Genomic DNA, 27,303 nt, shown 5'->3' with positions numbered 1-27,303 from the left:
AGAAATGAGGCTCTCACAAAAAGCCCAGAAAGCCAATGCTTTCCCTTTGTGCTTTGGAGCTTCCTCATAGGAGGTGTAGAGACAAGCAGGCTCAGGGATGGAGCCTCACTGGGCTGGGTGGTTAAAGGGCTCCCCAGCTGACAAAGCCATGGCTGGTGCCTGTGCAGCTCTGTGGAGTAACGGCAGAGCCGCCAGTGGTGTGAACCAGGCTCAATGGCCCTAAAGACACCTCCTTGTAACATCACATTTGTGACACTCTCAGACTCAACTCCATAACCTTTAATTATTTCATTCAACTCTGTGTGTGTGTGTGTGTGTGTGAGAGAGAGAGAGAGAGAGAGAGAGAGAGAGAGAGAGAGAGAGAGAGAGAGACAGAGACAGAGACAGAGAGACAGAGACAGAGAGACAGAGAGACAGAGAGACAGAGAGACAGAGATTCAGTGAGCCAGAGACATGCAGGACTTAAGTTTTGCCAGCATCCTGCCCTTTCTTTCAGCCCAGCGCCTCCCATGTGTCCCTCCTTCCTCCTCTCCACACCCAGGTTCCAACAGGCTGCAGCTCCTCCCACTAAATTAATATTTTATTTCGTTCACGGCCATGGGTGTTTCCTCTAAAAGAAGTAATCTTGTTTAACCTTTTCAAAAGGGGCACACCCTTAAATGTCACGGTGGGGCGGGGGGCGGGCGGCTGTCAGAACCGTATAAAGGGATGTCTGTAAGAAACTACATCTATCTGCCTTGGTGATGCGCACACGTGCAGATGCTGTCTGGAGTATCCGTGGGGCTGAGGGCTCGCCTGCTGCCTGACGTGTGGCCTATACCTGCAGCTGCACCATTGGAACTCAATAAAGGATCGCTTCATCAAAAACCCATAGCACTATTCTCCCTGCCCACATCCACAACAGGCCAAATAACTTCCCAGAAATCCCCTTTCTTCTTCTGAAATACGAAAGGAAAAGGAAGCTTAAGACCCGAAACAGCATCAGCAGAACTCACCGTTCCTCATTTGCAGGCCAGGTCTCCTCTCTTCCTTTCATGACTCGTGGGGCCTCTATCTGGTCCCCACCCCTAACCCGATGCATCGCCATTGCATCAGGATAAAAGACGTCATGAGGCTTGAGCTGCCAGCTCTCCAGCTTCCCCCTTCAGCTAGTCCCCGTGACAAGGCATCCCAGGGACTGCATTCTTACATCGCTGCCAGACCAGCATCTCCATCTCCGGCTTTCCTTTCTCCATCCAAACTTCCTTCTCCTCCTGTTGGTTTGGCCCTGTTGCAAACCTCTCCAACTCTAAGAAAACAGAACAAATAGACAAAGCACCCCATTACTCTACCTTCCTCACAACTGGATAACCTAAGCTCTCTAACACACACACACACACACACACACACACACACACACACACACACACACACACACACTGCAACTTCCAAAAGAATCATGCCTTCTGATTCTTTCCCCCTCATAGCTCTGCCTACTGCAGCTTGGCCACTGGGTAAGCAGATGCTGCAGTGGGTGACCCTGGAATCTCTGAAAAGGCAGCGTCCTCTCTATCCCCGTCCCCACCAGCTTCTTACCTCTGCTGCCTCGATCCTTCTGTCAGCCACGTGCCTCGTTTCTTCTGTTGGTCTCTTTCGTGTTGCCGTTGGATTCTATCTTGGGTCTTTCTTTTCCTCTGTTGCAGTTTTTTCCTCTGTGTGAGCCTCTCTGTTCTGAACACTCGGGCTGTCCCAACACACTAGAGAAAGGGATCCCACATCACATCACCAAACTTTAGGCTACAACCCAAACCATCCTCATTACTTCTCAAAAATGCTGATTTTTTTCCTGCAGTTTTTATTTCTTTTAATGGACTTTAAACTGTGAATAAATTACAACAGGTACTTTAGCTATCCCGAAACTCTAATTCCTCACACGCCACTCTAGCGCAGTTGCTTGCAGTAGCCTTCAGTTATGTTTTTTAAATACCGCTTGCAAAGAGCAGCATAACGCTTTTATTTCTGGTCAAAACAACAACAACAACAAAAACCTGAAGTCATTGAAAGTTGTGGAAAACACTAGATGCATTATTCTACCAGACAGAAATATTTGCAGTGATTTCTGAGTTTATTTATTTATAATTTATCTTTAAGGTTTCTTTAATCTCTGTGATAGTTAAGAGTATGTTGTGAAATTCCAAGTATTTTGGGGTTTCAAGCTCCTTTTCTGATACTGATTATCTGTCTGTCTGTCTGTCTATCTATCTATTTATCTATCTACCTACCTTCTCTCATACAATTCATCCCCTCCTCAGTCCTCCCTCCAATCTCTCCTCCTCACCCCTCCCCCACTTCTCCCCTCACCCAGATCCACAGCTCCCCATTTCTCTTCAGAAAAGAGCAGGCCTCCTAGGGATACCAATTGAACATGGCATAACAAAATGCAATAAAGATTAGGCATATACCCCCATGTCAAGACTGGAAGAGGCAGCCCAGTAGGAAGCAAAGGGTCCCATGAGCAGGTAAAAGAGTCAGAGACGACCCCACTCACATTGTTAGGAGCCCAACAAAATCCCCAGGCTACAGAACCTCAGCATGTACTCAGAGAGCCTGGAGCAGACCCATGCTGGCTTCATGTCGCCTGCTTCAGTCTCTGGGAGCCTCTCTGAGCTCTGCTTAGCTGATTCTCTGATGTCTTGTGGTGTCCTTGCCCCCTTTCTTCCCCTCTCCTCCCGGGTTCCTAGAGCTCCGCCCAATGTCTGCCTGTGAGCCTCTGTATCCACTCTCATCAGCTGCTGGAGGAAGCCTCTCGGATGAAGACTGGGCTAGGCACCGGTCCTGAGTCTAGCAGAAAACCATTAAGATTTGTTTCTGATGTTGATTTCTAACAATCCCACTGTGGTATAAGAACACACTCTGTGTGGTTTCTAGGGTGGTCTGCCTTGGCAAACATTCCGTAGGCGCTCGGGGCTGTGCTGGGCTTAGGGAGAGTGTGTGTACCTAGGAAGCCACCGGCCCTGGCTGTGTTCCAGAGCTTGCACTGAAAAACATGGAGGTATGTGAGACAGGCGTTCTGCTGGTGGGGAGTGAAGTGTTCCATAGATGTTAGCCACATCCACTGTATTGAGGGTGCTGTGTCGCTGAATTCTATTCCTCCCAGACGCCTGTCTATTTGATCTCTCTGTGACAGGAAGTGCTGTATTAGAAATCTCCAACTATGAAAACAGCCTGTCTGTTTCTCTTTAGTTTAGATTAATAGCAAAATTGATGAGTAAGTATAGCCAAAGTGTAATTTTATTTATTTTTTTGTGTATGTATGTATATGTATATGTATATGTATATAATAAAACAAAACAAACAGAAAAACCACCCCTTAACTTTACCTTCCTCATAAATGGGTAACCGATACCTCTCCCCATGCACACATACTCTACAACATACACAGCTCTATGACAGATACACACATTTTGAGGATTACTGTGTCTTGTGGGAAGGCGATTCTTCTATATTTCTGAAGTTTCTCTATTGCCCTCAGTAGTGTAAAATCTACTTTGTCTCCAACTCATACCGTCACTGTTTCGTTTGTCTTTTGAGACGGGCTCTTGCCATGCGGCAGGATGGCGCGGGGTTTTGGCAATGCTCCTGATTCTAGGTGCCCTATCCGATAATCCCAGCATCCCCTTCTGAGACTGGCTGGGCTGGGCCTTTTTGGGTCTCTGAGCATATCTTCTGGTCCTATGCTATAGCTAGAGTAATGTATTGGGTGATAGAAATTGAGATAGGCCTTTTGTACCAGTTTGGTTGTGTTGCTTTGGTCAGTCCTATCAGGGATTGAATTGTGTTTACTATTTGTGCAAAACTGTTTACTTGTCATGAACTAGTTAGAATTCTTTATTTTTTTAATTTGTTGTTTGTCTGCCTATCTTTCTGTCTGTCTGTCTCTATTTCTATCTCTGTCTATGTCTATGGTTTATGTGTTTGAGTGTTCTGACTGCATGTAAGTGCATCATATGTGTGCAGTGTCCTTGGAGGTCAGAGGAGGGCAACAGATCCTTTGGAACTGCAGTTCCAGATGGTTGTGAGCCACCATGGGGGTACTGAGAACTTTTGCAAGGTTTCCAGCTAAGTATTCAATTTAAAAAGAAAAAAAAACTATTTAGAGCCACTGAAGTTATTTATTTCTTCTTGGCCCAGCTTGGTAGTTGTTTGGTGGGAACTCAGCTATTTCCTCCCGTGTTTGGGTTTGTGGATGCAGAGATGCTGAAGTGTCTCTCTACCATGTGTCAGGGGTGTAAGGGATGCAGCGATGCTCCCCCTAGCATCCCTGGTGGGGAAGAGTCCATACCTGCCTTCTTATTCTCTTGGGCTGTTTGGCTGCAGCATCGCAGCCTCACTGACAATTTAAACAGGTTTCTCGTGCTTCGTCCGCATTCTCCACTTTCAGCTCCACTGGCTTCCGCTCTTGTCTTTACTGTTTTCCCTTTCAGTTTTGCCTGTGGTTAGTCTGGAGTAACTGTGATGTTTGTTTTCAATTTTCTTTTTTAAAAATTTACTTAAAAAAATATGTGTGTGTGTATATTTGTTGGGAGTCTGTCTGTGTTCCTGGTGCCCATGCAGGTCAGAAGAGGGTGCTGGGCTCCCTGGAACTGGAGACATTGACAGTTGTGAAGCATCATGTGGGTGCTGGGAATCAATCTTTGGTCCTCTGGAAAAGCAGCCAGTGCTCTTAACCACTGAGCCATCTTTCTGGAATCTGTTTTCAAATCCCTGAAGGCATATATTCTAACATATGCATTTTACATCAATTTTTCCTCTAAACACTACTGAAGCCGAAACTTTCAGGCTTCCTGGTGTATTTTTATGTCCATTTAATTTAAAAATATTTTCTAATTTCTGCATGGCTTCCTTTTTAAACCTATAGCTTATTTAAATGTGATTTAAAAGTTAATATGCTTGGAGATTTCTCCAGATAGTTTTATTTTAACTTAATAACTGTTAACTGCCTGAGTCCCTAGGTCTTTATTTCTGAGGTTACTTTATCTATAGTAATCCTAATGACTTTCAGCAGCCCCCATTCTGAGCTTGCTGTGTCTGCTGCTGCTCTTGGTGTATTTTGTTGGCCAGCTTGTCAGTATCTGACGAGGATGTGAGGAGGAACTCCCTGCTCTTTCTCTCGGGCTGAGGGTCACGATGCACAGACAACAGAAGGCACAGAGGGCCTGAGCGAGCCTCAGACCCTCACTGTCTCCAACCATTGGTTCCTCCTTCCTTTCTGTTCATTCTCCCTTCAATGAAAGGTCAGCGGTAAGTAACTTCTTGTGGATTTGTAAAATGCTTCAGGAGGTGACGTTATCACCCCTTCCCTCTCATATGGATTAGACCTATTTTGGTCAGCATGAAATCTCGCTTTGACATCTACATTTTTAAAAAGTAATCATGTTCTACGGCTCATATAACCAATTTTAAATAACAGATCTGTAGCTCGCTCATCTTGTCAAAGGAGAACAAAGGCAGAGCAGAGGCAAAAGCAGGATGTGTGATGGTCTAAACGTGGGCTCTGCAGAAAGCGAGGCCTTCAGGATAAATCTGACAGAGACCTTAAGGTCATCCCGGGAAATGCATTATTTTCCTAGAAAACCATGGACACTGTAAATGTGATCTCTCTTGCCTATAGCTGACACATCTGACCCGCATACTTTTCCTTTTGGATTCTTGTGTAAGTCTAATCCCATACATTCACATTTACTGCTTTTAATAGTTATTTATATTTTCAGGTAGAAAAAGTAACTCCTCAGTGAGCAGAGATCCTTGGGTTTGGCCCTCAGACTGTTTCTCCAGTGATTATCACTAGACAGAGAGTGGTTAGAAGGGGAAAAGGAGAGAAGGAAAGGGAAGCCACGTGACGCATGGGGCATGGGAGGAGGAGAGCGCAGTAGGAAGGTAGGCATCTACTACATGCTAGGAAAGGGCATCAGAGCGTGTCGGGTGACTGGCTTCTGTGGCCACCCAGCCCAGTCCATGAGCCTCTTTCTGCACCTGCAGGCTGCCCTTTCCTCTCCTTTACTTAGAATATTCAGTTTTTTGTTGCAATGACAAAATGACTAAGGTGATCAACTTCACAGGGAGAAAGGTTCATTTTAGCGCACTGATTCATAGGTTTCAGGTCACTTGGCTTTTTGCTTTAGGGCACTCATGACCAAGTGCATTGTGATGGGAGCACATGACGGAGGAGTTCTCTTCACTTTATGGAAGCTGGAAAATGGAGAGAGAGAGAGAGAGAGAGAGAGAGAGAGAGAGAGAGAGAGAGAGAGAGAGAGAGAGAGAGAGAACATACAGCCTCTCTTCAAGGACACAGCCCTACTAATGTACCTTCCCACATAGGCCCCATCTCACAGATGCTCCACTGCCTCCCTTGACCTCCATAACACGGCATGCTGGAGGCTAAGTCTATAAAACCTGCCCTTTGGGGAAGCAGTCAAGATCTGTAGCAACTTCTCTCATCTCACTTTCAGTGTTCCTTTAGAAGGAGACTACAGATTGAATTAAATGCCAAGCTCAGAGTTCCCAGCCTTGTTATATACTTGATGGAGATTTTTTTTCAGTCTGGACAAAGAGAAAAATGTAGGCAGGGAAATGTTTTTTCCAAACCTAGACTGACAGTGATGCTGAGGTTGGGATGGTGGGCAACAACTTCCCTCACAACTAGACGGGGCCCAGTGACTGTTCTTCACCAACAGATGAGAGCACCGGTGGTCACCTGCAGTTTGAGTGGTTGCAGGTTGACCACAAGGGCACATACCGAGGACAGGGAAGCCGTAAATGAAGGAAGCTGACACCTACAGGTCACTGATTGGAGAACTACCTGCCACATAAGTAATTTGATTTAGTATTTCTCCCACACATTGGATTCTGACCACAGTTTCACTCTACAGGATAGGAAAAGATTTTCACCAACTCCACATCTGACAGAGGCTAATATCTTTACTCCCTCTGCAGCTGTGAGGCTTAGGCAAGGGTGACCTCGCAGCTCGCTTCACACTCCCCCAGTGAAGTTTGTAGTTAAGTTATAACTAAGCCTCACAATTTCCAAGGCTATCGTGTGTGTGTGTGTGTGTGTGTGTGTGTGTGTGTGTGTGTGTCTGCATGCATGCACCCAAGCATGTACTTTTTTGAGACAGGGTTTCTCTGTGTAACCTTGGCTGTCCTGGAACTCACTTTGTAGACCAGGCTGGCCTCGAACTCACAGAGATCAGGCTGCCTCTGTCTCCCGGGTGCTGGGGTTAAAGGCCCGGCTGCTTTTTCTTCTAGGTCTTTTTAAAATCTGAGACTTTCTCAAGGCAAGTGGAGATGTGTCACCCACTGTACGTGGTGCACTGCACAAGGCCCAGTTCAAGCACTTGGTCATTGCTGGTTGGCTTCCAAGTCTTGTTTTTCATGAATTTCTGCAGGTGGTCACTGACCCTGAAGGAAGGAGAGACTGCCATGGGGTTGTTCACATTCCAAGCAAATCTCCCGGCCACTGGTGTCAGCACGATTTTTCATGTCTAATGTCAAGGCAGAGAAAGTCAACCACCTGGGCAGTGTTAGAGAGGCTGTGAGTGGGACCCAGAAATCCTAACATTCGGGAGAAAGTGCTAGAACGCTCCCTCCATGTCTGTGTGTGGAGAACAAGTGTCCTGCGATATTGTTACAGGGCGGGAGCTGGATCTGTGTAACCTGGACAGATAAGCCGAGTGTTTGCAGAGTGACCAATGGGGAGTTTTCTGTACAGACTAACAAACTTCGCTGATACCCAGGATGTGGTTAGGTCTCGGTCCCGATAAGTGCGTTTGCTGGGGTGTGTTCGGAGATAGGCTCTTGATCTCTTCTGACATGATCACTTGGGAAAGAGATTTCCACATCTTAAAGCCGATATAAAGGCTGGAGGCTGGCGAAAGCATCCACACTCGCTCCAGCACCTTCTCCTCAGGCAAAATGAAAACCCTCGTGAGTATGCGCCCCGCTCTCCGTGCCCTTGCTGCTGGCTGCTTGTACTCAACGTGCTGCAGATTTCAAGGGCCTTAGACAAGCACTGTGCATGGCTATGATTTTGTGGTTGAATTAACAGTGTTTGGGGTGAGAACAGTGTTGAGGATTTGCGTGTCTGTTGTCTACTTTTCTTGGGCTTACTCAAAATGTACACATAGGGGAAAAAAAGGAAATATGCAGAGATTTTCTTTGGAGGACGTTTGATAATCATTCTCATCACTTTGTGAGGGGTTTAGGCATTGAGAGCAACTGCATTTGTCATCTGAAAGAGAAGCATGAAAAACAAATGGTGTCCGTAAATGAGAGTGGTAGATAGCATTGACCACCAAACCATGCTGAGCCCAAGCTTTGCTCGTGGACACTCACCTCTGCTTGTTGTGCCAACCGTGCACACCAGGCACTGCTGCCTTCGTTGTAACGTTGAGGATACAGAGGCAGAAGGGACTGAACTTCCAAATCTATAAATGTGGGGTGCAGGGTGTGTTCTCTCTGTATTGGGTCCTACGCACAGTGGTGCTGAGGTGACCTCAAAGTAACCCAAGTGTCTCATGCTGAAATTCTTCATTCAGGTATAGACAGACCTTTTAATGACTCTCCCCTTCCTCAGTCTAACACTGAATTTCAGTGGTTCTGCCCTGATACAGTATGGAAGGCCCCCTCCCCCAGCCTCCACCTTTCCTTCTCACTCAGCTGCTAAGAGAGAAAGCTGCATGCCAAGTGTGAGCCCTAAAGTGACAGAGACTGTCTGCTGAACAGTGTTGCTCTCTCAGGGCCTCCTGGTTTTCCAGGAGGAGATCTAAGCTTCAAGTACAAACTTATAGCCAAGATGGACCAACCTTGGTGTCGGGTAGGAGGAAGCCTGGGGCAGAGGGCACCTCCCGTGCTCTCTCTAAGTATCCACGGAGAGGGTTAGTTGATACCCGTGTCCAAACTTCTAGTCTAGGACCCACTAGATAGAGCATACAGGAACACCTGAGGCTCCAGAGCCGGCCTGAGGTGGGGTGCAGGGAGGCTCGCGTGAGTGGACTGCTGTGTGCCTGCGTGTGTGTCTGTCCTTCCCACAGATCTTCCTTCCCCTCACCAGTGTCTTAAGCTGTAGCAGTCAGAAGACAGAAGACAAGCTGATGATGTTGGCTAAGTCTTCGAAACAGCCTCGGCACAGCATCAGAGCTGTGTCTATGGAGGGCGATGGTCGGCCGGTGCTGCCCTGTCTGTAGGACTACAGAGACTCCGGCCATGGCAGCAGATAGATGCCTTCTCTGAGGTCCGAGGTTAACTGTGCTTCTCCTAGTAGCCTCTTTCCACGGCTGTTCTTAAAAACTGGCTATGTCCACGCCACTCATGGATTCATTTTGAACAGGTCATTCCCTCAGTCTCAAGGAATTGAAATTCTCCCCTTAGATCAAAAGCCATATAACATATCCACTAAATCAAAAGCCCTTATGACTCACACCAGGCTTTACCCCGCTGGTAAGCGAGTCCTCTGGTCTCTTGCCCAAGGCTTTCCTGCCATCCAGATGATATCACCCCGAAGAGCTGGGAAATGGGTGGTCATGGGGAAACTGTGCATCTAACACATAACATGAAATCAACATGTGCTCGCTGTGAGGGCAAATGTGTGTTGTCTACTTTTTAAAGTAGAAAAGTAGACTGCTGGCTACCTATGCTTGCTGGCTGGTCTCCCCAGGTTCCCCTTGTCTCCTACTGACCCCCTCGATGAGTGACCACCTCTCAGGGAATTGGTGTGTTTTTCAGGTGGCATTTCTGGTGGTGCTGTCCATCTTTGGCATACAGTCTCAAGGAGATGAGGTGAGTTGGCTTCTTAGAGCTGTGAGAAAAGACAAGCTATGGGAGATGAGGCCATGCCAAGGCCTGGAGAGTCCATGTACCTTCTTTGAGATAGAATCCTACTAACAGACAAAAGGAAGTGGATATGTATTTCTGCCTGCAATGCCTTCACAGTGTGACCCCGCCACACTAAAACGGGGAGAGTCCCATTTCCCTTGCAATGACATTGCTCCAGCTCTCTCATGCATAATATAATAAGCCAGTGAGAGAAGCTTGCATCTGTTTCGGCACAGGCTTTGCATGCGCTTCCAGGGAACTATTCACTGAAGTCAGAGGTTTTTCTCCTGGTGAAAGAGCTGCTTTTTCAAATGCACACAGTTCATGGAAAACTTATTTTGCCTTTTTTGTCAATTCTAGGTTTTTAACATCTTCACCCCAGGCAGCAATGGCGGCAATGTCCAGGAGACAGTGACCGTCGACAACCAGAAGAACACTGCCACCATTAACATCCACGCAGGGTCATGCTCTTCGACCACCATTTTTGACTATAAACATGTAAGTACAGAGGGGGGCTTTATATAAGATTGGTTTTATAAAGGGTAGGAGTCAGCTATTTAGTATATATTTAAATTATATCATCTATCTTTACAAGTCCTTAAAGTTAAAATTTTTTCTCACATCTTCCTTTCCCCTTAAATAAGCAAGCAAGCAAAATAAAACCACTTCTTTAAAAAAATATACACTTACTTGGCAATGATGATGTTGCCCCATTCTTGGACTGGATGAATGATCAAAACCATGCCAGAACAGAGACTGGGAAAGGCCTGTTGGGAGGATAAATGAAAACTTCTAATTAAAAATATGCAGAAAATGAGCAATCTCAAATGAGCAGAAGCCCAGAACCATGCACACACTTAAAATATTTATGTAGGAGAGATGTCATGACACTTTCTCTAACGCCTTCTCAGTGTTGTGACTAGACCAACAATACATCTTAGAAACTTGCTCCTAAAGCTTACTGCCCTCCATCCATTTGCTGATTTAGATTAATTTACTAAATTCATCCCCTAACGCTTATTATGGGCTGCCTTACCCGGGGGTGCCCAGTATGGACACCAACACTGCATGTCTGAAGTTGCTTTTTCCTTCCCTTTTCTCTGGAAACTCCCCATATGCAATCTTCCTGGTGGTGCTGGGTGTTTCATGCCACTTTTTAAAGCATAGAATCTTTGATGTCTTTGACAGGTAGTCAAACTAAAATTATATTTAAATAGATTTCATGAAAATCCCCTCATTGTCTTTTTAAACATTGAATTGTGGAGACTTTGTTTAAGCCCTTACTCTATCATTGGCCTTGGTGCCTCAGTCTAGTGTTAAATTTTGGATACTAAGACCTTTTGGGAATTGAAGAATAGGAAATAGAATGGTTTTTTATGTATTCGAAGCATCACAGAGAAATGTTCCTTTCGAGGTCAGAATGTGATGATGGCTTGTGACCCTTCCTCACCTCAAACTCCCCCACACCTGGGCTCTCGTAGTGCATCTGTCACAGTCCACTTCTTCTAGTGTGGTGGGTAGAATCTGAGGTAGAGAAAAGATGGAGAAGGGGGAAAGGGGGCTCACAGGAAACGCCCGTGGGGGTGAGGTAGATGTAAGCCTGTCTAGGAGACTTCTAGAACCCTATGGCCTAGGAGCACTTCAAGCCATGTAGCAGTGTTCCAAAAGGGAGGCCTCTAACCGTTGAGGCTACAGTGTACTCAAAACGTGTCCTGAAATAAATTGTAAATTTCACTGGGTTTGAGTTTAACTAACCACATGTTGGAGTCATTATGATATCGAGTGATACCGTTGTTAGTCAAAATTGGGAAGCAGGCTGGAGAGAAGTCAAAGGAAAAAGGCAGAGAGCCATTTCCTCTCAGTCTTCAAACTCCGCACGGTAGACCCCGATTCCAGAACACAGAGAGCATGCGCCAACTCTCACAGGGGCACAGATGACAAGGGGAGAGACCAAAACCTTCCCATCAGAGATGAGCGATGGATAGACCAAGGCATGGACTCATAGCGGGTGCCCAGTCCTCTCTTCTAAGACCCAACGTCAACCTCATCATGTCAGAACGGTGGAAACTGCAGAGTCAGTAACTGTGCTCTTCCCACTCAGGGTTACATCGCATCCCGGGTGCTCTCCCGAAGAGCCTGCTACATCCTCAAGATGGACCACAAAGCCATCCCTGCTCTGGACCAACTCCAACGGTACATCTACGAGAAGCAGGTAATCTGGGGTCCCTGAGTCAGCCCATGCTGCTGGCCACAGAGGGATGAGAATGTGACCATAATATATATTTCCATGAGTATGATGCTTGACTTACTAAGCCGTCTTCACGTTTGGGGGAAGGAGGAGGGAAAGCTCATGTCAGTGCAGTTTTCATCATAGAAGCCCAGTGACCCTTCTTATTGAAGGTGAGATCTAAGATTCAGTGTTTGGTTGAAGATAAGCACACTTAACGACGTTCAGCGATACAAAGACTCAGACAAATAATGCTAAAGAGCGAGAATCTCCACCCGGTGCACTGAGACTAGACACCTCATTCCGTTGCCATCTATCCAGCCCCACCTGTGCCTCTCCTATGAGGGGATTTACCTTCTGCAGGTTATACTGTGGACAAGGTAGTCAGAGGAGCCCGTGAATCGAAGCCCCTGAATGCCCTCTATTTAACCACTGGACAGAGAAAGCCATTTGCAATGTAAAGTAAGGTCCACCAGGCTTACCAGTTTCCTCAGCACTGTTCTCTGTTACGTCGTCATCCAGGCAATGAACACCATGGCCTCCAATGAGTACACTTGGGTCAGGTACAACCCTCTGAAGTCCCTGATCATGAAGGCAGACTGGTTCCTGTTTGGGTCGCCTATCGAGCAGCTGTGCAAGCACATCCCCCTGTATGAGGGGGAGGTGGTGACAAAGCCAAGTGAGTACCAACGAAGCCAACTTAGTTCTGGAAGCGGTGACTTTGAGGCCAGCCTGGTCTACAAAGTGAGTCCAGGACAGCCAAGGCTACACAGAGAGACCCAGTCTCGAAAAACCAGAGGGGGGAGGGGCAGAGCTTGAGTACTTTAATGCCACAGTTAGAGATTGCTAGTTAGCATTGTGTGTGGGAGGGGGGTGGGGGGACAGGGGATGGACATATAAGGCAAAGGGAGATTTGGTTTTTAGCACAACTGTTAATTGTGAGACGTTGAGCAAGGAGTTAACATAAATAAACAAAGTTTTAAAGAAGAGAGTTTTTCCGACGTGAACATTTAGGGGTGGCCAGGGTCTGTGGGACTCTGCTGCCTTGGCTGCTCAGCTGAAATGGCAAAGGGCGTGTCTTCACTGAGTGTTTCTGAGGTCCCTGCAGCAGGAAAGTCTGCAGTGTTATAGAACCTCTGCCAATGCTCTCCGTTCCTGGCTCCAGCCACAGAAGGAAGCAAGGTCAGGGCTCTAGACAGGGTTGCTTTCAAATGTGTGGGCTACCCTCTGCCTCACTTTCCCCATCCCTGGGAAGCTGCGGCAGCTGTGCCGTCGGGAGGGGGCTGTGTGGAATATGCATAAGTGACAACATGACTTAGTTCAGTTTACTTCAGGAATAGGCTCCCTACCATGTGCACGGACTGTTAGAGACTTTAGGAATACAGAAATAGGCAAAGCTCTGCCCCTGTGGGGTTTAATGCTGTGTGAAAGTGGCTGAGTGAGAGTGACAAATGGGGTCAGAAAGGGTTCCTGGGTATCAAGCAAACCCCTGGGATGCTTTTTCTTCACACTGAAGCACTCCATGAAGAAAAGCACTTGCAGAGGATCTTTCAAACAGTATCCTCTGGAGATGGTAAAGAATGCTACCAGGATCTGGCATAGAATGTTCCAGGGGAGAAGACAGGACACGTGGACAGGCAAGGGACAACAGCAGGGACTCAGAGGGCAATGTGATTATCTCTGAATTCTGCACTGACTGTGGCAATGAGGTCAGGACCAGTAGACAATGAACTCAACCAAAGACATTAGTCAGTGTAGCAGGAGGTAAGAAGAAGGTGTTAGCGTTTGCTGTGTGTTAGCCCAGAAAGTCAGCATTCGTAATTGCTTAGAGAGGCAGCAGGGTATGCGGTCACTGCAGAGCCGCATGGCATCTACAAGACCAACAGCCAGAGTTGTCGGTCTTATGTAAATTAATCTATTGTCACTACCACCCCCACCCCCACCACCACAACCACCACTATTACCACAACCACCACCTGCACAACCACCACCACCACCACCACCTCCTCCACTACCACCACCATCACCACCATCACCACCATCACCACCACTACCTACTACTATTGCTATTTTCAATACAGTTATGGCTAAAATCTTGGATGCTATGAAATTATAAGCCCTTGCTCCAAGTCAAGAACCCTTGAAAATACTTTGTTATCTGGATTTAAACACATTTTAATGCCATCTCTTTACATTTTTCCCATTTCCAGAAGAGGTGGGCACTGGAGCCTGTGCAAAGGTGGGGCTTCTGGGACTCCTGGGAATCTCCATCTGTGCAGGAATTCACGTGTAGGAATGGTGCATCCGCTGACCTCGTCTTTCAAAGAAATACACCGTTGGTTTCCACTCAGAAGCCAAATAAATTCTCCCAACATTCCATCTACTTATGAGAGTCACTAATACGCATAAATGATGTATTTACAGATATCTGTTTGTGTGTGTGTTTGTTCCTTTCATGGGCACAGTGGGAAACCAAGCAGTGTTTATTGATGGGGGGCCGTGCAGGGGGAGCAGCGAAGCAGCGTTGGAACTCACGGAATGAGGCCCACCGGTTATCACAATCACAAAGCGTGAGCCTCAGAGAGGCCTTCATGCTGTTATGGAGCATTGCATCTTGCCTTCACGGTCATCACATCCCTCATAATCTACGAGCTGTATGAAAACTCTAAGCAGGCTTCCAGCACCTCGCTGGGCAGTGTCATTGGCACTTACAATAATAGACCTTGATCTTTTTCAAACATTGCTGCTGAGCAGATTAATGATTCAACCATTACCCCCAGGAAGAACTCAGAGATGTAGATTGTTAGCAATGGCCACCACCCTTAGAAAGGATTTGAAGAAGGAGATTGTTAGTGAGGTTAGGTTAAGATGTTTTTGTTAGTGGCTCTGATGTAGACAGTCTTGGGAAGCAATTTGAAGTTCAGAGAGGCACACTCTGAATAGTTGAGCTAGGGAGTTTTTGAGGTCAGAGTCAGAACAATGGCAGTCCTATTAGCAATGGGCTAATTAGTCCTGAATGTGACTCTCTCATTAAATAAAGCCAGGCTGGTGATCAAGGTGATGATTAATTTCTAGGACCTATCTTTGCCCTCAGCTTCCTGATATGATTTAATAAAAAAAAATTGTTAGTGAGTAGATTTACATCTTGAGAGTTTAAAATATAAGTAACTGATTGTTTTTACATAAAAGTTTAGATTTATAATTCTTTTAAGATTTTTGTAAGATTACCTTTTAAGATAAATAATAAAATAATTGGTCCTTTCTTTGTATCCACAAATTGCAGTCCGCCAGTAAGGGAAACTGGCTGAGAAAATTGCTCATTTATAACAAGTTTGCTTAGTTGCTTAGTAGGTTCTTGAGAATAAATTTGTTTTTCATCCATAATACATAAAACATTTTATCATGTGAAGCTATTGGGGAACATACTGTTTTTTAAAAACAATCATTCACATAAGAAAAATAGAATGTAATCACATTGTGATTTTATGCTGCTTGAAGTATTTTGTTGAGCTATTTAAGCTGTGGGAAGAAAAAAAAAGGTTGTTGGAGCTTGCTGGAGTTTTGTTCCATCCACCAAATGTATATATGCATGTGTGTGTGTGCATGTGCATGTATGAGTGTGTGTGTGTGTGTGTGTGTGTGTGTGTGTGTGTGTGTGTGTGTATGTGTGGTGGCTATAGCTTTGCTTCATCCACAAAATGTATGTAATGTACGTATGTATGTATGTATGTACGTACGTACATAGTTGTTGGAGCCTGCTTGTTAGAACTTGCTTCATCAACCAAGTGTGTGAGTGTGTGCCTGCTTTACACTGTCAGAGCTGGCTTTCAACAATTGATCTCAGTGTACAGAAGGACTTCAGATTAAATTTACAATGTATAACAATGTCCAGATGATGGAGCTGAGCCACATGCTGTCTAACCATTGCCTCTCTCCTCTCTCTCTCTCTCTCTCTCTCTCTCTCTCTCTCTCTCTCTCTCTCTCTCTCTCTGCAGCTGTCTGCAGACCAGCTGCACATCAGACAGCAGGGTTAAGTGGGGACTCGGGTGGCAATGGCTTTGACTGGGGTGAGGGTCGGGGACTTGGCATATTCTTGTCAAACAACCTCACTGCCCTAATGAAAGAAGTTTCTTCTTCCAACCAATGTCTGAGCTTTGAGGGTCATTCAAGTGCCTTTTAGGGCAGACTTGGGCCATTGTGAACAATATTCTCTAGTGTGTTGACCTGGAGTAAGCAGGGAGGGAAGGGCGGTAACCCGAGGAACAGAGGCAGTGACGCTGGGAAGCCAAGTTAACACACTGCAGGAAAAGTGTCCAAGGCTTAGAGCTAATTACACGAGGTGGACCAATTCCCAGGTCAATTAGCCAGGTCTTGTGTAGTCTGGGCAACTGGATGCAAGTTCAGTTCAGAACAGAGAGAGATCTAAACAGGAATTTCTCTCTGTCACTGTGTCTCCCTAGCCTTCACACTGGCCCATCGACAGACACATCAGAGGTGCCTCTGGGTACTCAGCCCTGAGTCGACTATACTAGTTTCTTGGTGGGGAAATGGGACATTTCTAAAAACAGTTTGTGACAGTAGTATTGAGAGTGTTACAGACTGTCAAGTGAAGGATAGGGTGTTTTAGGTGTTTTGCAGTGTTAAGTGATGGAATCTAAATCAGATTTGTTACAGCTGAGGATAAGCTGAGACTCTTGGGTAGCTAGTCACAGAAGAGGAGGAAGACCCTGGAGCCAGGAGCTTGATAGTGGCTGCACTCTTTTGTTGTTGTTGTTGTTGTTACTTTTCTTTGTTTTTTGAAACTGAGTTTCTCTGTGGAGTTGTAGCTATCCTGGACTCGATTTGTAGACCAGGCTGACCTTGAATTTGCAGAGATCTGCCGACTTCTACCTCCCAGAGTTCTGGGATTAAAGGCGTGTGCCACCATGGCCTGCTGCAGCTAGACTATTTTCCCGCCTATCAGCTGGTTGGTTTTTTTGTTTTTGTTTTGGTTTTGGTTTTGGTTTTGGTTTTGGTTTTGGTTTTGGTTTTGGTTTTTTTTTGGCAGCCTCTGCCTCTTTCTGGCTTTTCTACACGTGGAGAGTGAACAAGCATCATAGTCCACCACTGGGTTAACATGGAGTCCACCACAGGGTTCCAATCTTAGCTTCACTGCAGGAGAGACAGGGGTTTCTCCTCACCCTGATTATGAGTTGGTTTTAACTATAAAGTCACTGGAGATGATCCCAACTGGCTCCCATGGCCAGGAGGGGCAGCTGGGCACAGGGAAGGCGTTAACATTCGAAACCTCTTTAGGGAGTTTGTTGCAATAGACAGGATCCCTATTGCTTTAACCATGTAGGTTCCACTTTGAACCACATGGTCTGCTTCCTCGCTTTGCTGTCTCTAAATCCCCCTCCCTCTGAGGGAGGCTGGGGCCCTCCTACAGCTCCTCGTGGTTAGCCCTGTCTAAGGGCTAAGGAAAGAAGATAGGAACCTTTTAACTGAGAGATTTAAACCCGAGACCACGAGCAGAGAGGAGCAAGGCTGGACCAAATGATCTCAAATGCTGGAAGAAGCCCCAGGTCACAAAACGCAGGAAAGATCAGCCATGCCTGGAACCAGCCTGCCAAAGGAGTCCTTGAAGGAGCCAAGGCGTGGGTGGCGTACTAAAACCTCATGCATGATACACACTCATTTGCTCGTACGCAGGAATAGAATGGTCTACTCATTCGATCCATTCGTAGTAGCTGCTGGGATTAGAAGACGTTGACCCTAGTACAGAACTACCTGTTAGGATTATTGACCCAACGAATGAATTCAGTACTATTTGGTCAAACATAATAAATGCATTGGTGAGCTAAGACTATATTAAGCTTTCTGGCTTTTGATAATAGTGAAATAACTTAGATCAGTCCAGCTTTCCTACCATGACAGTTATGCACCTGAACAAAATATGAAAATGACTTCTAAAGGCATGGGCGTGACCCTAGCCGACGAAGCCATCTAATAGTCTTCAAAGCAAGCAAGAAAGAAAGCAAGGAGCAGATTGGCCTAGAGTGGTCAGGTGACCAAGTCTCTGGTCAATAACAGATAGGCAGAAGTCTGCTAAGTGAGGTTTCCAGAAACTATATTCTTTCCAGATTAAAAAAAAAAAAAAGATAGATTCAGATGGCCAAAATTCTGTTCTTGGCTTTTTCCTGTCGTCCTTCCTCCAATGAGGCTGTTGATACAGGTGTCAGGAGCTGCCTCGGCCATTTGAGGAGTCTTAGGATAACAATCTCAGGCAATGTCAGCAAAGGAAGGGGTATGATTTACCTTATATGCCTCAATATAAATCTTGATCCATTTTCAATATTTAACATAGAACTGAGTGAAAAGGAAGCTGCCCAGCCCACAGCTGCCCAGCTGCTGGGCCCAACCAGCTCACAACAGTCTCAAAAAACAGCTGCCATTGCTGACACTCACATCAGTCTTGAATAACATGTGCTACAGCTCCCTGGTTAGAGCAATCTGGCCCTGGGATCTCATATTCTGGTCCTCCCACAAAGCTGAGAAGGCTGTGCCATGGACCAGTGCAAGGTCGCTTCTTGAGGACCACAGAAGTCTGTTTTGTGAAAGGCTCCCCACTCTAGAAGGACCTTGAAAACCTTGTCCCCAAGGTTTCAGGGAGCAGGAGTAATGGGGAGGCTTAGGTGGTACCACATGGGGTGAAGGGGCTAGAGATAGGCACAAGGCTGTCCCTGCAAAGGGGACAGTCACAGAATGTGGGCTGAATATCTGGACCCTTACTAATTTGCAGTGGGACACCTATCTAAGGGACACTGCTCCTGGCTTAGAGTTTTAGAGGGATGCACTGGGGTCACTCTATGGGCCTTCACTGGGTAGATGGGCCAGCACAAAAAAGAGACATCCTACGGGCCTCAGTCCCCGTTTTCAGGAGATAAATATAGCATCAGACCTGACCATCCAGACTGGGCTCCATTGGCAGTTTATTTGTTTATTGGTAAAAATTCACAGGGGATACCTAAAGAGAGACTCAGAAATGAGGGGCTCTGGTGGAGCTAACTCCATGCTGTGGGATGTTCTGGGAAGCACATGGCCGGGAATGCGTGGAGGATGCGGGAACCTGCAAAGGATGGGGGAACCTGCAGAGGATGGGGGAACCTGCAAAGGATGGGGGAACCTGCAGAGGATGTGGGAACCCAGAGGGAGTAAGGGACTCCATCTGCTAGACCAGTGACACAAAAACTTTATTATTTCTTCATAGAAGGTAGAAAACACACCCATTTCCCGCCTCCTCTCCAGATTACAGGGCTAGTGCTGCATGAGAAGCCAGTATGCAGAGTACTGGAACGAGACGCTTCCCACAAGCAGAGGCTGCACCAGGCAAGCTCGGTCTTCACAAGGCTGAGGTAGGGGTTCAGAGCCCAGGGATCTCACCACAGATGGACAGTCCCATGAAAGACAGAAGCTGGAGCTCGGAGCAGGAGTCTGGATCCATCGCCAGGGCAGTACCTTCAAGAGGAGGGATCCACACTTTAGAGACAAAGGCAGGGTCAGCAGGAACATCAGGCACCTGCCCTGGATGAGCGCTCGGGTCAGCCCAGGCTCACCCTGGCCCCTCTCACCAGCCCTGGCAGCAATCACCGGCTTTCTCTTTTGCCGTTCCTTTATTATGCTTCTTAATCTCCTAGCCCTGCGTGCTCTGTTTCTCTCCTGGACCTCTGTGTTCTGAAGAACTCTGGCTTGTGGGGAAACGTAGACCAAGGCGTGAGAGAGGAGCAATGTTGCTGACTGCATCCGGTCGCGCAGGCAGATCTTGGAGTCTTAGGCTCTAGCTATCTCACCTCTTCGGGTCATTGAACTCCCTCACATCCCCCAGCAGCCAACAGCTAGCTGCTCTTTATAACTGTTAGGCTCCAGGCACCTTGAGAAAGCGTGGGACCAAGGACTCCAAAGTCACCTGCCTCCCACTGTGTGCCGCGGGCGCGCGGCAAAGCTCGAGCCAGGGCAGGGTGTCAACCAAATCCCTGGGTTAGGGCTGCTTCCCTTTCCGCATGAGCACTGTAAGGAATCCCCTACACCCCAGGCCATACGACTTTTTCTTCTACTGGAGAGCCAATGGGATCAGCTGCTATTACAGTTTGCCAATAGAAACTCCTCCCGCATTCATCTGATTCACACATAGCCTTGTGGACACACCTTCTTTTTGCTGTTGGGCAAAGTAGGCGGGGACCGCTCGGCACAGGTCCTTGACAGGCGCTCCGTACTGGGCCAGGTTTTTAACTCGGCTGGGTAAAACAGTGTAGGTAAGTCCGCGGGTGGGTGGATAACGACCGGAAGCCTGGAATAGGGCCGGAGGGGGCGTCTCAGATACAGCATATCCAAGAAAAGGTCTCCAAGCAAGTTGTGAAAGTGCGTGGGGCGATTCACTTAACAGTGCCAGCTGCAAACTGAGGCTTGCTTTCCCGGGTGTCTCTAGCTGCAATATTTCCATCGAGCCACAAGAGGGCGGAAACCACTCTGACATCTGTGTCCCACCAGCGGCTTTTTCTTAGTAGCCTTAGGTACTTTCTCATGCAGAACGGTAACAGTAGTAAAAAACATTTGTTGCGTTTATATTTTGTCAACTTAGTTGAATGGGTCGCTTTCGAATTCTCTTTTAAAGATTTGTCTATTTTAATTTTATGTATAGGAGTGGTTAACTGAAGTTACAGGCCGATGTGATCCATCCTGTAGGGGCTGGGAACCAAACCGGGACCCTCTGCAAGAGCAACTTCTAAGCCAAGTCTCCACCTAAGACTTCTTTTGAAAATAGCACTGCTTTAATGCCCGTTCATTTCTCTCCTAAGTCCTAGTGCCACTAACCCCAGCTCTGAGTGCGGTCCGAATGTGTCGGTACTTAAGCAAAGTTTGAGTAGACTCTTTGAATTGCCAAATAGACTCTGTGAGTTGCCAAGAGTTTCCTCCTGGTTTTTAGCATTGCCATTAAAAGTTCCCATCTCAGCACTCGGGAGGCAGAGGCAGGCGGATCGCTGTGAGTTCAAGGCCAGCCTGGTCTACAACGTTAGTCCAGGACAGGCAAGGCTACACAGAGAAACCTTGTCTCGAAAAACCAAAAAAAAAAAAAAAAAAAAAAAGTTCCCATCTCAGGCCGGGCACGGTGGCGCACTCCCTTAACCCCAGCACTCGGGAGGCAGAGGCAGGCGGATCGCTGTGAATTCGAGGCCAGCCTGGTCTACAAAGTGAATCTAGGACAGCCAAGGCTACACAGAGAAACCCTGTCTCAAAAAAAAAAAAAAAGAAAGAAAGAAAAGAAAAAGAAAAAGAAAAGTTCCCATCTCACTTGAGAGGGTAGGTGAGAGTTTCAGCAGTCTTGGGCTTCACTGCAATTAAAGATGTTGATGATGATAGTGAACGGTATGTATGGGCATCTCTGTGTATGTGTGTGTGTGTGTGTGTGTGTGTGTGTGTGTGTGTGTATGTGCCTGTGTGCCAGTGTGTCTGTGTGGTGGGCCAGGAAAGACGGGGAGGAGAGAAGGCAGTGGCGGTGAAATCACTGCTGTGTTTATCCTCTCTAGCACAGCTTGAACCCATTGGGAACGCCAATGCTAAATGAGGTCCCTGCATAGGAGATTGACTGATTGACTTAATTGTGATTTTTCCCAGAGTGGTCACCGGTGTCCTTGAGTCCCTTGCACTTGATGTGATCTCATGGCAGGATAAAACAGGAGTGGACGAAGCTCCCATCCGCGGGGCACTGTCCGGCCCACCAACTGTAAGTTGGAAAACCCGGTAGTGGACACTTATTAAGGAGAACTGGACTCACTCACCTGCTTGCCCAGGGCCTGGGTAATATCATCCAAACTTGGGAACACTGCTGGGTCCATCCTGGCCAGGATACAGGCCATCTTATTAAACAGCTTAGCTGCCAGGAGGGCCTTAAAAGCAACAGAGCAGAAAACTGCCATTTAATCTGTCTCAGTGCCAACGCACCTGCTCCCCTCAGGAGCCCATACTCTGCTAGTCCGACTGCATGCACTGAGGAGGTGCCAGCAGCGCTGTGCTGTGGGTGCCAGAGCACAGGTCAGCCTCGGGAGAGGTGCAGTTCTGAGCCCAGTGCTCCTCGAGGTAAAGGCTCTCTCACCCAGGCTATTTTGATACGCTGACATTAAGGCATGTGTGCCTGACTGGACGGATGATCTTAAGGGCTTGTCCCACTGCTCAATGGCTCTCAGGGGCCCCACTGAGCCTCAGTTTCTTTACCTGTAAAACAGGAGGAATGGCTTGTTCATCCATGGAGTTGTCATGGAGATGAGGGGAGAGCTGAGAGCCTCGCTGCTTGGGAGGGTGTTTGTATAAGCTGCAGAGGGCTCTCTGAACATCCCAGGGTGCTTAGGAGGCCTAGGTCAGGACTTGGATTCTAAAAGCTAGGTCTCTCCTGGATGTCCCTTCCTTGTGGCCTGTTATTTGTTCTTTCCTGATTTGTGTCAGAGCTGCGGTTTGCTGCTGCTGGGTCTGGCTGAGCTCCAGGCACAGCTGAAGGAAGCTAAGCCTCTAGATTAGTGGTTCTCAACGTGTGGGTCACTACCCCTTTGGGGGTCAAATGACCCTTTCATGGGGGGATGTGACAGATCAGATATTCTGTATATTGTATGTTTACATTATGATTTTTAACAGTAGCAACATTACAGTTATGAAGTAGAAAAAAAACAATTTTATAGTTGGGGGTGTCACCACAACATGAGACACTGTTTTTTTTCTTTTGTTTTTGCTTTAGAATTCATTTTTTAATTTAAATAAATTATTCAGATTATATCCCTATTGTTATCCCTTCACTTCTATCTTCCCATTCCCCCCTCTCTCCCTCCTTCACCGTATTCCTCCCACCCAGGTCTGTGACAGAAGGGGACCTCCTCCTCTACCATATGGTCACAGCCTATCAGGTCTCATCCGGAAGCAGGCTACCCAGATGAGACACTGCTTTGAAGGGTCACAGCGTTAGAAAGGTTGAGAACCTCTGCTCTAGCAGTAATTCTGCCTCCCTTGCGCCATCTAGTGGAATGTTTCATTGAAGAACTTTTATTTGGGTTGTAACAGCATGTATCGGAGGCAATCTGTAGACTGCGAGGATTCAGGGTATCTCTTTGGGAAATTAAAAGTCAAGGACGTGGGGCGAGAGATAAGGTGTTCGAGGAAGAGAATGTGGCATAAGTGGGGAGAGTGGAGAGGACACCTTGCGAGGTGTCTTTTGTGAGTTATCTAATGTGCTGGAGAGAATGTGACAGAGGTGGGTGAGGAGGTCCTGGGTGGCAAAGGGACAGAGTGAAGAGCGTGGGTGTTGACTTCTCCTCATCCTTCAAAGTACCACTAGGTAGGAGAAGCAACTGTTTTGCAGATATGGTAACTGAGGCATATCAGGCGGAAAAAAATCTCTGTGCTCACAGAACACTTCATTAAAGCATTTGGCCAAGGCACAGGGTTCCTCTTCCTGGTTATGTGCCGTCCTAATGGATCCTACTGTTGATGGAGGTGATAGTTCACAGCTGTGTTCCTCCAGAAGTCAACGCTAAAATATGGAGTCAAGACAAGATAACAAAATAGCATGTCCTCATCCCCGGAGGAGGACAGTGGGGATGGAAAAGTACTCTGCCTCCATTTGGACAAGGAAAGAGCTCCTTTGGCATCGTAATAAATTAGTGTCACATCTTACATTCTTGTAGTCCAAGATTCCATTCCATTCACTCAGAACGTTGTTGTCTTGGATGTTGACTGTACCTCGGAAGGCATCGACATGGATGACTTGGGTCCCCACAGAGCCATCCAGAGGATGACTGTCACTGGTGTTCTAGGAAAGACCAATCCACAACAAGAAAATCAGTGGCTCCAAGTGTTACCTCTCCATCCCTTGAAAGGCCCAGGCGAGTCCATGAGAAACCACAGGAATGTTGAACCTTGGGTGTTAGCTTTGACATGCTTCTGCTAAGAAAGAGTTGGGCCGACTGGACCCTCTTCACCGTACTCACCACAAGGGCCAGAGAGGGAACTAGAAAGACCATCACAAGAATGGAAGGTGCGATCTGAAAGGGAACAAAAGTCAATGTGCTTTGCTCTTAGCCTCAGACAAGCTAAGACTTCAGGGTCTGCCTTGTGGGGGTGGAGCCTTCTGACAAGGGTCTACAGCTTTCCCCTCACCCATCCCTGTCGGGTCCTCCAAGCACATCAAGAGACTGTTGTTTACTGTGCTCACACAGCGTGTGCCCACTGCTCGAGAGGCAAGGCTTCATCAGTCACTCAAGGACACCACCTATGTGGCTTCCATTGTCAACGGCAGGGATAGGTTTAGACAACCTGATAGGCTTTGGTCTGCACACAGGGCAGGACCAGCCTGGACCGCTATAGCTGGGGTTTTCCTTTTTGCACCATTCACTTCCACTGCACCAGCTCTTCACCCAAACCCCGAAATCTCACAGTTGGCTCTGCTCCGCCCTCTGTCCATTCTCCCTGCAGGCTTCCTTTCCTTTGAATTCTCTTACCTTGTTTAAGAGGAAAAGATACCCACCAATGTTTCCACACTATTTGGGGGGAAATATGTTAGAATGTACCTAGGCCTTAAAGATTGTTCATTTCCTCTGTGTGCCATGCCCTGCCCACTGAGGGGATTTTCTATATCAGACATTAATGAAAGAATCAGAGGCTGGGATAAGTGATACACGTTTATCATGTACTTGAGGCTCGCTCACCCATCATGCCAAATGGATCTTTCCTTCTCTGCGTGCCCATGTAAAGTCTGAATTTTCAACAATAAGAGGTGTGCTACACCTCAAAGGCAAAGGAAGTGGCTATTCTACAGTGTCATCATTACCATTGTATAATGAAGTCTGCAACAAAACACAGAGCTCAGAGGGCAGGACTGCTTTATTAGACCATTGAGAGCTGGATGTGGTCCTCACTGCCTTTAATGCCTGCACCCCGGGAGCCAAGATGGAGGATTTAGAATGTTTGACACTAGTCACAGTGATCACAAAAAATCCAATGGGGAAAAAATACACTATTGCAGTTGATGCCATATGTATCTAAGTTATTTTTCTCAATGGCAAATTGTAAATTAAAAAAACTCAATGGAATGGAATCTAAGACCCAGAAATAAACCCATACACCTACAGACACTTGATTTTTGACAAAGAAGCCAAAACCATACAATGGAAAAAGACAGCATCTTCAACAAATGGTGCTGGTCTAATTGGATGTCTACAGATAGAAAATGCAAATAGATTGATGGTTATCATCCTTCACAAAACTCAAGTTCAAGTGGATTAAAGACTTCAACATAAAATGAGACACACTAAATCTGAAAGAAGAAAAAGTGTGGAAGAGCCTGGAACGCATTGGCACAGGAGGCAACTTCCTGAACAGAACATCAACAGCTCAGACTCTAAGACCAACAATTAATAAATGGGATCTCATGGCACTGAAAAGCTTCTATAATGCAACGGACACTGTCAACAGAACAAAGCGACAGTCTACAGACTGGGAAAAGATCTTCACCAACCCTACATCCAACAAAGGGCTAATATCCAAAATATATAAAGAACTCAAGAAATTTAACACGAACAAACCAAATAATCCAATTTAAAAATGAAGTACAGAGCTAAACAGAGAATTCTCAACAGAGGAAAATCAAATGGCTGAGAAACACTTAAAGAAAAAATGCTCAATGTCCTTAGTCATCAGGGAAATGCAAACCAAAACAACTCCGAGATTCCATCTTACACCTGTCAGAATAGCTAAGATTAAAAAAAAAAAAAACTCAAGTGACACTACATGCTGGTGAGGATGTGGAGAAGAGAGAGCACCCCTAAGTTATTGGTGGGAGTGCAAACTTGTACAACCACTCTGGAAGTCAATCTGGCTCTTTCTCAGAAAATTGAAGATAGTTCTACCTCAACACCCAGTTATACCACTCCACCACACAACAAGGACATTTGCTCAACTAAGTTCATAGCAGCTTTATTCATTAGAGCCAGAATCTGGAAACAACTAGATGTCCCTCGACTGAAGAATGGATAGAGAAATTGTGGTACATTTCCACAGTGGAATATTCCTCAACCATCAAGGAAACCTTGAAATCTGCAGGCAAATGGATGGAACTAGAAAAGATCATCCTGAATGAGGTAACCCTGACCCAGAAAGACACATATGATATATACTCAGTTATAAGCGGATATTAGCCATATGATACAGGATAAACACACTACAACACACAGACCTAAAGAAGCTAAATAACAAGGAAGACCCTAGGAAGGATGCTTAACTCTCATTCAGAAGGGCAAATAGAACAGACACCAACAGTGCTTGAAGAGAAAGAATATGGAGGGAGCCTACCATAGAGGTCCTCTGAATGACTCCTCCCAGCAGGGGATCAAAGCAGATGCTGAGACTCACAGCCAAACTTAGGGGCAGAGAGCACAGGGAGACTTAGGGAAAAGCTGGGGGACAGAAGGATCTGGAAGGGACAGGAGCTTCACAAGGAGAGCAACAGAGCCAACAAATCTGGGCCCCAGGGGGACCTGCAGAGACTGATGCACCAACAGAGGACCACGAATGGGGAGGACCTAGACCCCCTGCTCAGATGTAGCCCATAGGCAGCACCATGGGGACAGAAGATTACATCCCAGATCATAGTCTGAAGCTGGGCGTGGAGGCGCACGCCTTTAATCCCAGCACTCAGGAGGCAGAAGCAGATGGATCTCTTTGTGTTTGAGGCCAGCTTGGTCTACAAAGTGAGGACAGGACAGCCAAGGCTATGAAGAGAGACCCTGTCTCCAAAAAACAAAAAAGAAAAAAAAAAGAAAGAAAGAAAAAGAAAATTCCATTTGAGTTGAGTGTGAAGAGTCCCTGGGGACAGGGAGCCAGACCTCCCTGGCTGTCCTGACTGTGAGGGTACAGTCATGTCTCACCAAAGTTTAAAATGTACTCACAAGGCGTTTCATGCTGTCTCTCAGGAGAATGCAAGCGCATGCATAATACGATTTCCTGTGACCCACTGACTTCCTAAGCCCAGTTTATATAGTGCCCCTACCTCTCAGGTGTCACTCTGATAAGGGACTCTGAGAGCCCTTATCTACGACCCAGAAACCATTGCAGGGGCCACGGGGAGCTAGTTATGTGGTTTTGTTATCATTTCTCTGAACTCCGTCTGAACGTTGTCCTTTCTTCCAGTACCGCACCAGGTTCCAAGTCAA

At 46.6% G+C, this 27,303-nt stretch overlaps 2 protein-coding genes across 2 annotated transcripts; one reads left to right on the top strand and one right to left on the bottom strand.

Moving 5' to 3' along the window:
• Positions 1-8,830: 8,830 nt before the first annotated feature.
• GKN2 (gastrokine 2) lies at positions 8,831-14,369 on the top strand (the record flags this gene model as incomplete). The annotated part of the gene is made up of 7 exons (XM_084765638.1): positions 8,831-8,851; positions 9,069-9,203; positions 9,760-9,813; positions 10,210-10,347; positions 11,951-12,061; positions 12,599-12,755; positions 14,287-14,369. 7 exons carry the CDS (start codon positions 8,831-8,833, stop codon positions 14,367-14,369), a joined length of 699 nt encoding a protein of 232 aa, XP_084621764.1.
• A 5,003-nt stretch (positions 14,370-19,372) lies between these two features.
• On the bottom strand, positions 19,373-27,082 carry LOC311588263 (gastrokine-3). Its single transcript, XM_084765797.1, has 6 exons — positions 27,040-27,082; positions 24,085-24,138; positions 23,772-23,906; positions 21,892-21,999; positions 20,261-20,402; positions 19,373-19,573 (listed from the first exon to the last, which is right to left on the bottom strand). The coding sequence occupies exons 1-6, from the start codon at positions 27,049-27,051 to the stop codon at positions 19,479-19,481; spliced, it is 546 nt and encodes a 181-aa protein (XP_084621923.1). The 5' UTR covers positions 27,052-27,082; the 3' UTR covers positions 19,373-19,478.
• Positions 27,083-27,303: the final 221 nt, after the last annotated feature.

This window comes from Acomys minous (assembly GCF_964271855.1).
Source record: "Acomys minous genome assembly, chromosome: 17".
Classification (NCBI taxonomy): domain Eukaryota; kingdom Metazoa; phylum Chordata; class Mammalia; order Rodentia; family Muridae; genus Acomys; species Acomys minous.
This window is presented reverse-complemented; position numbering and strand designations above follow the sequence as displayed.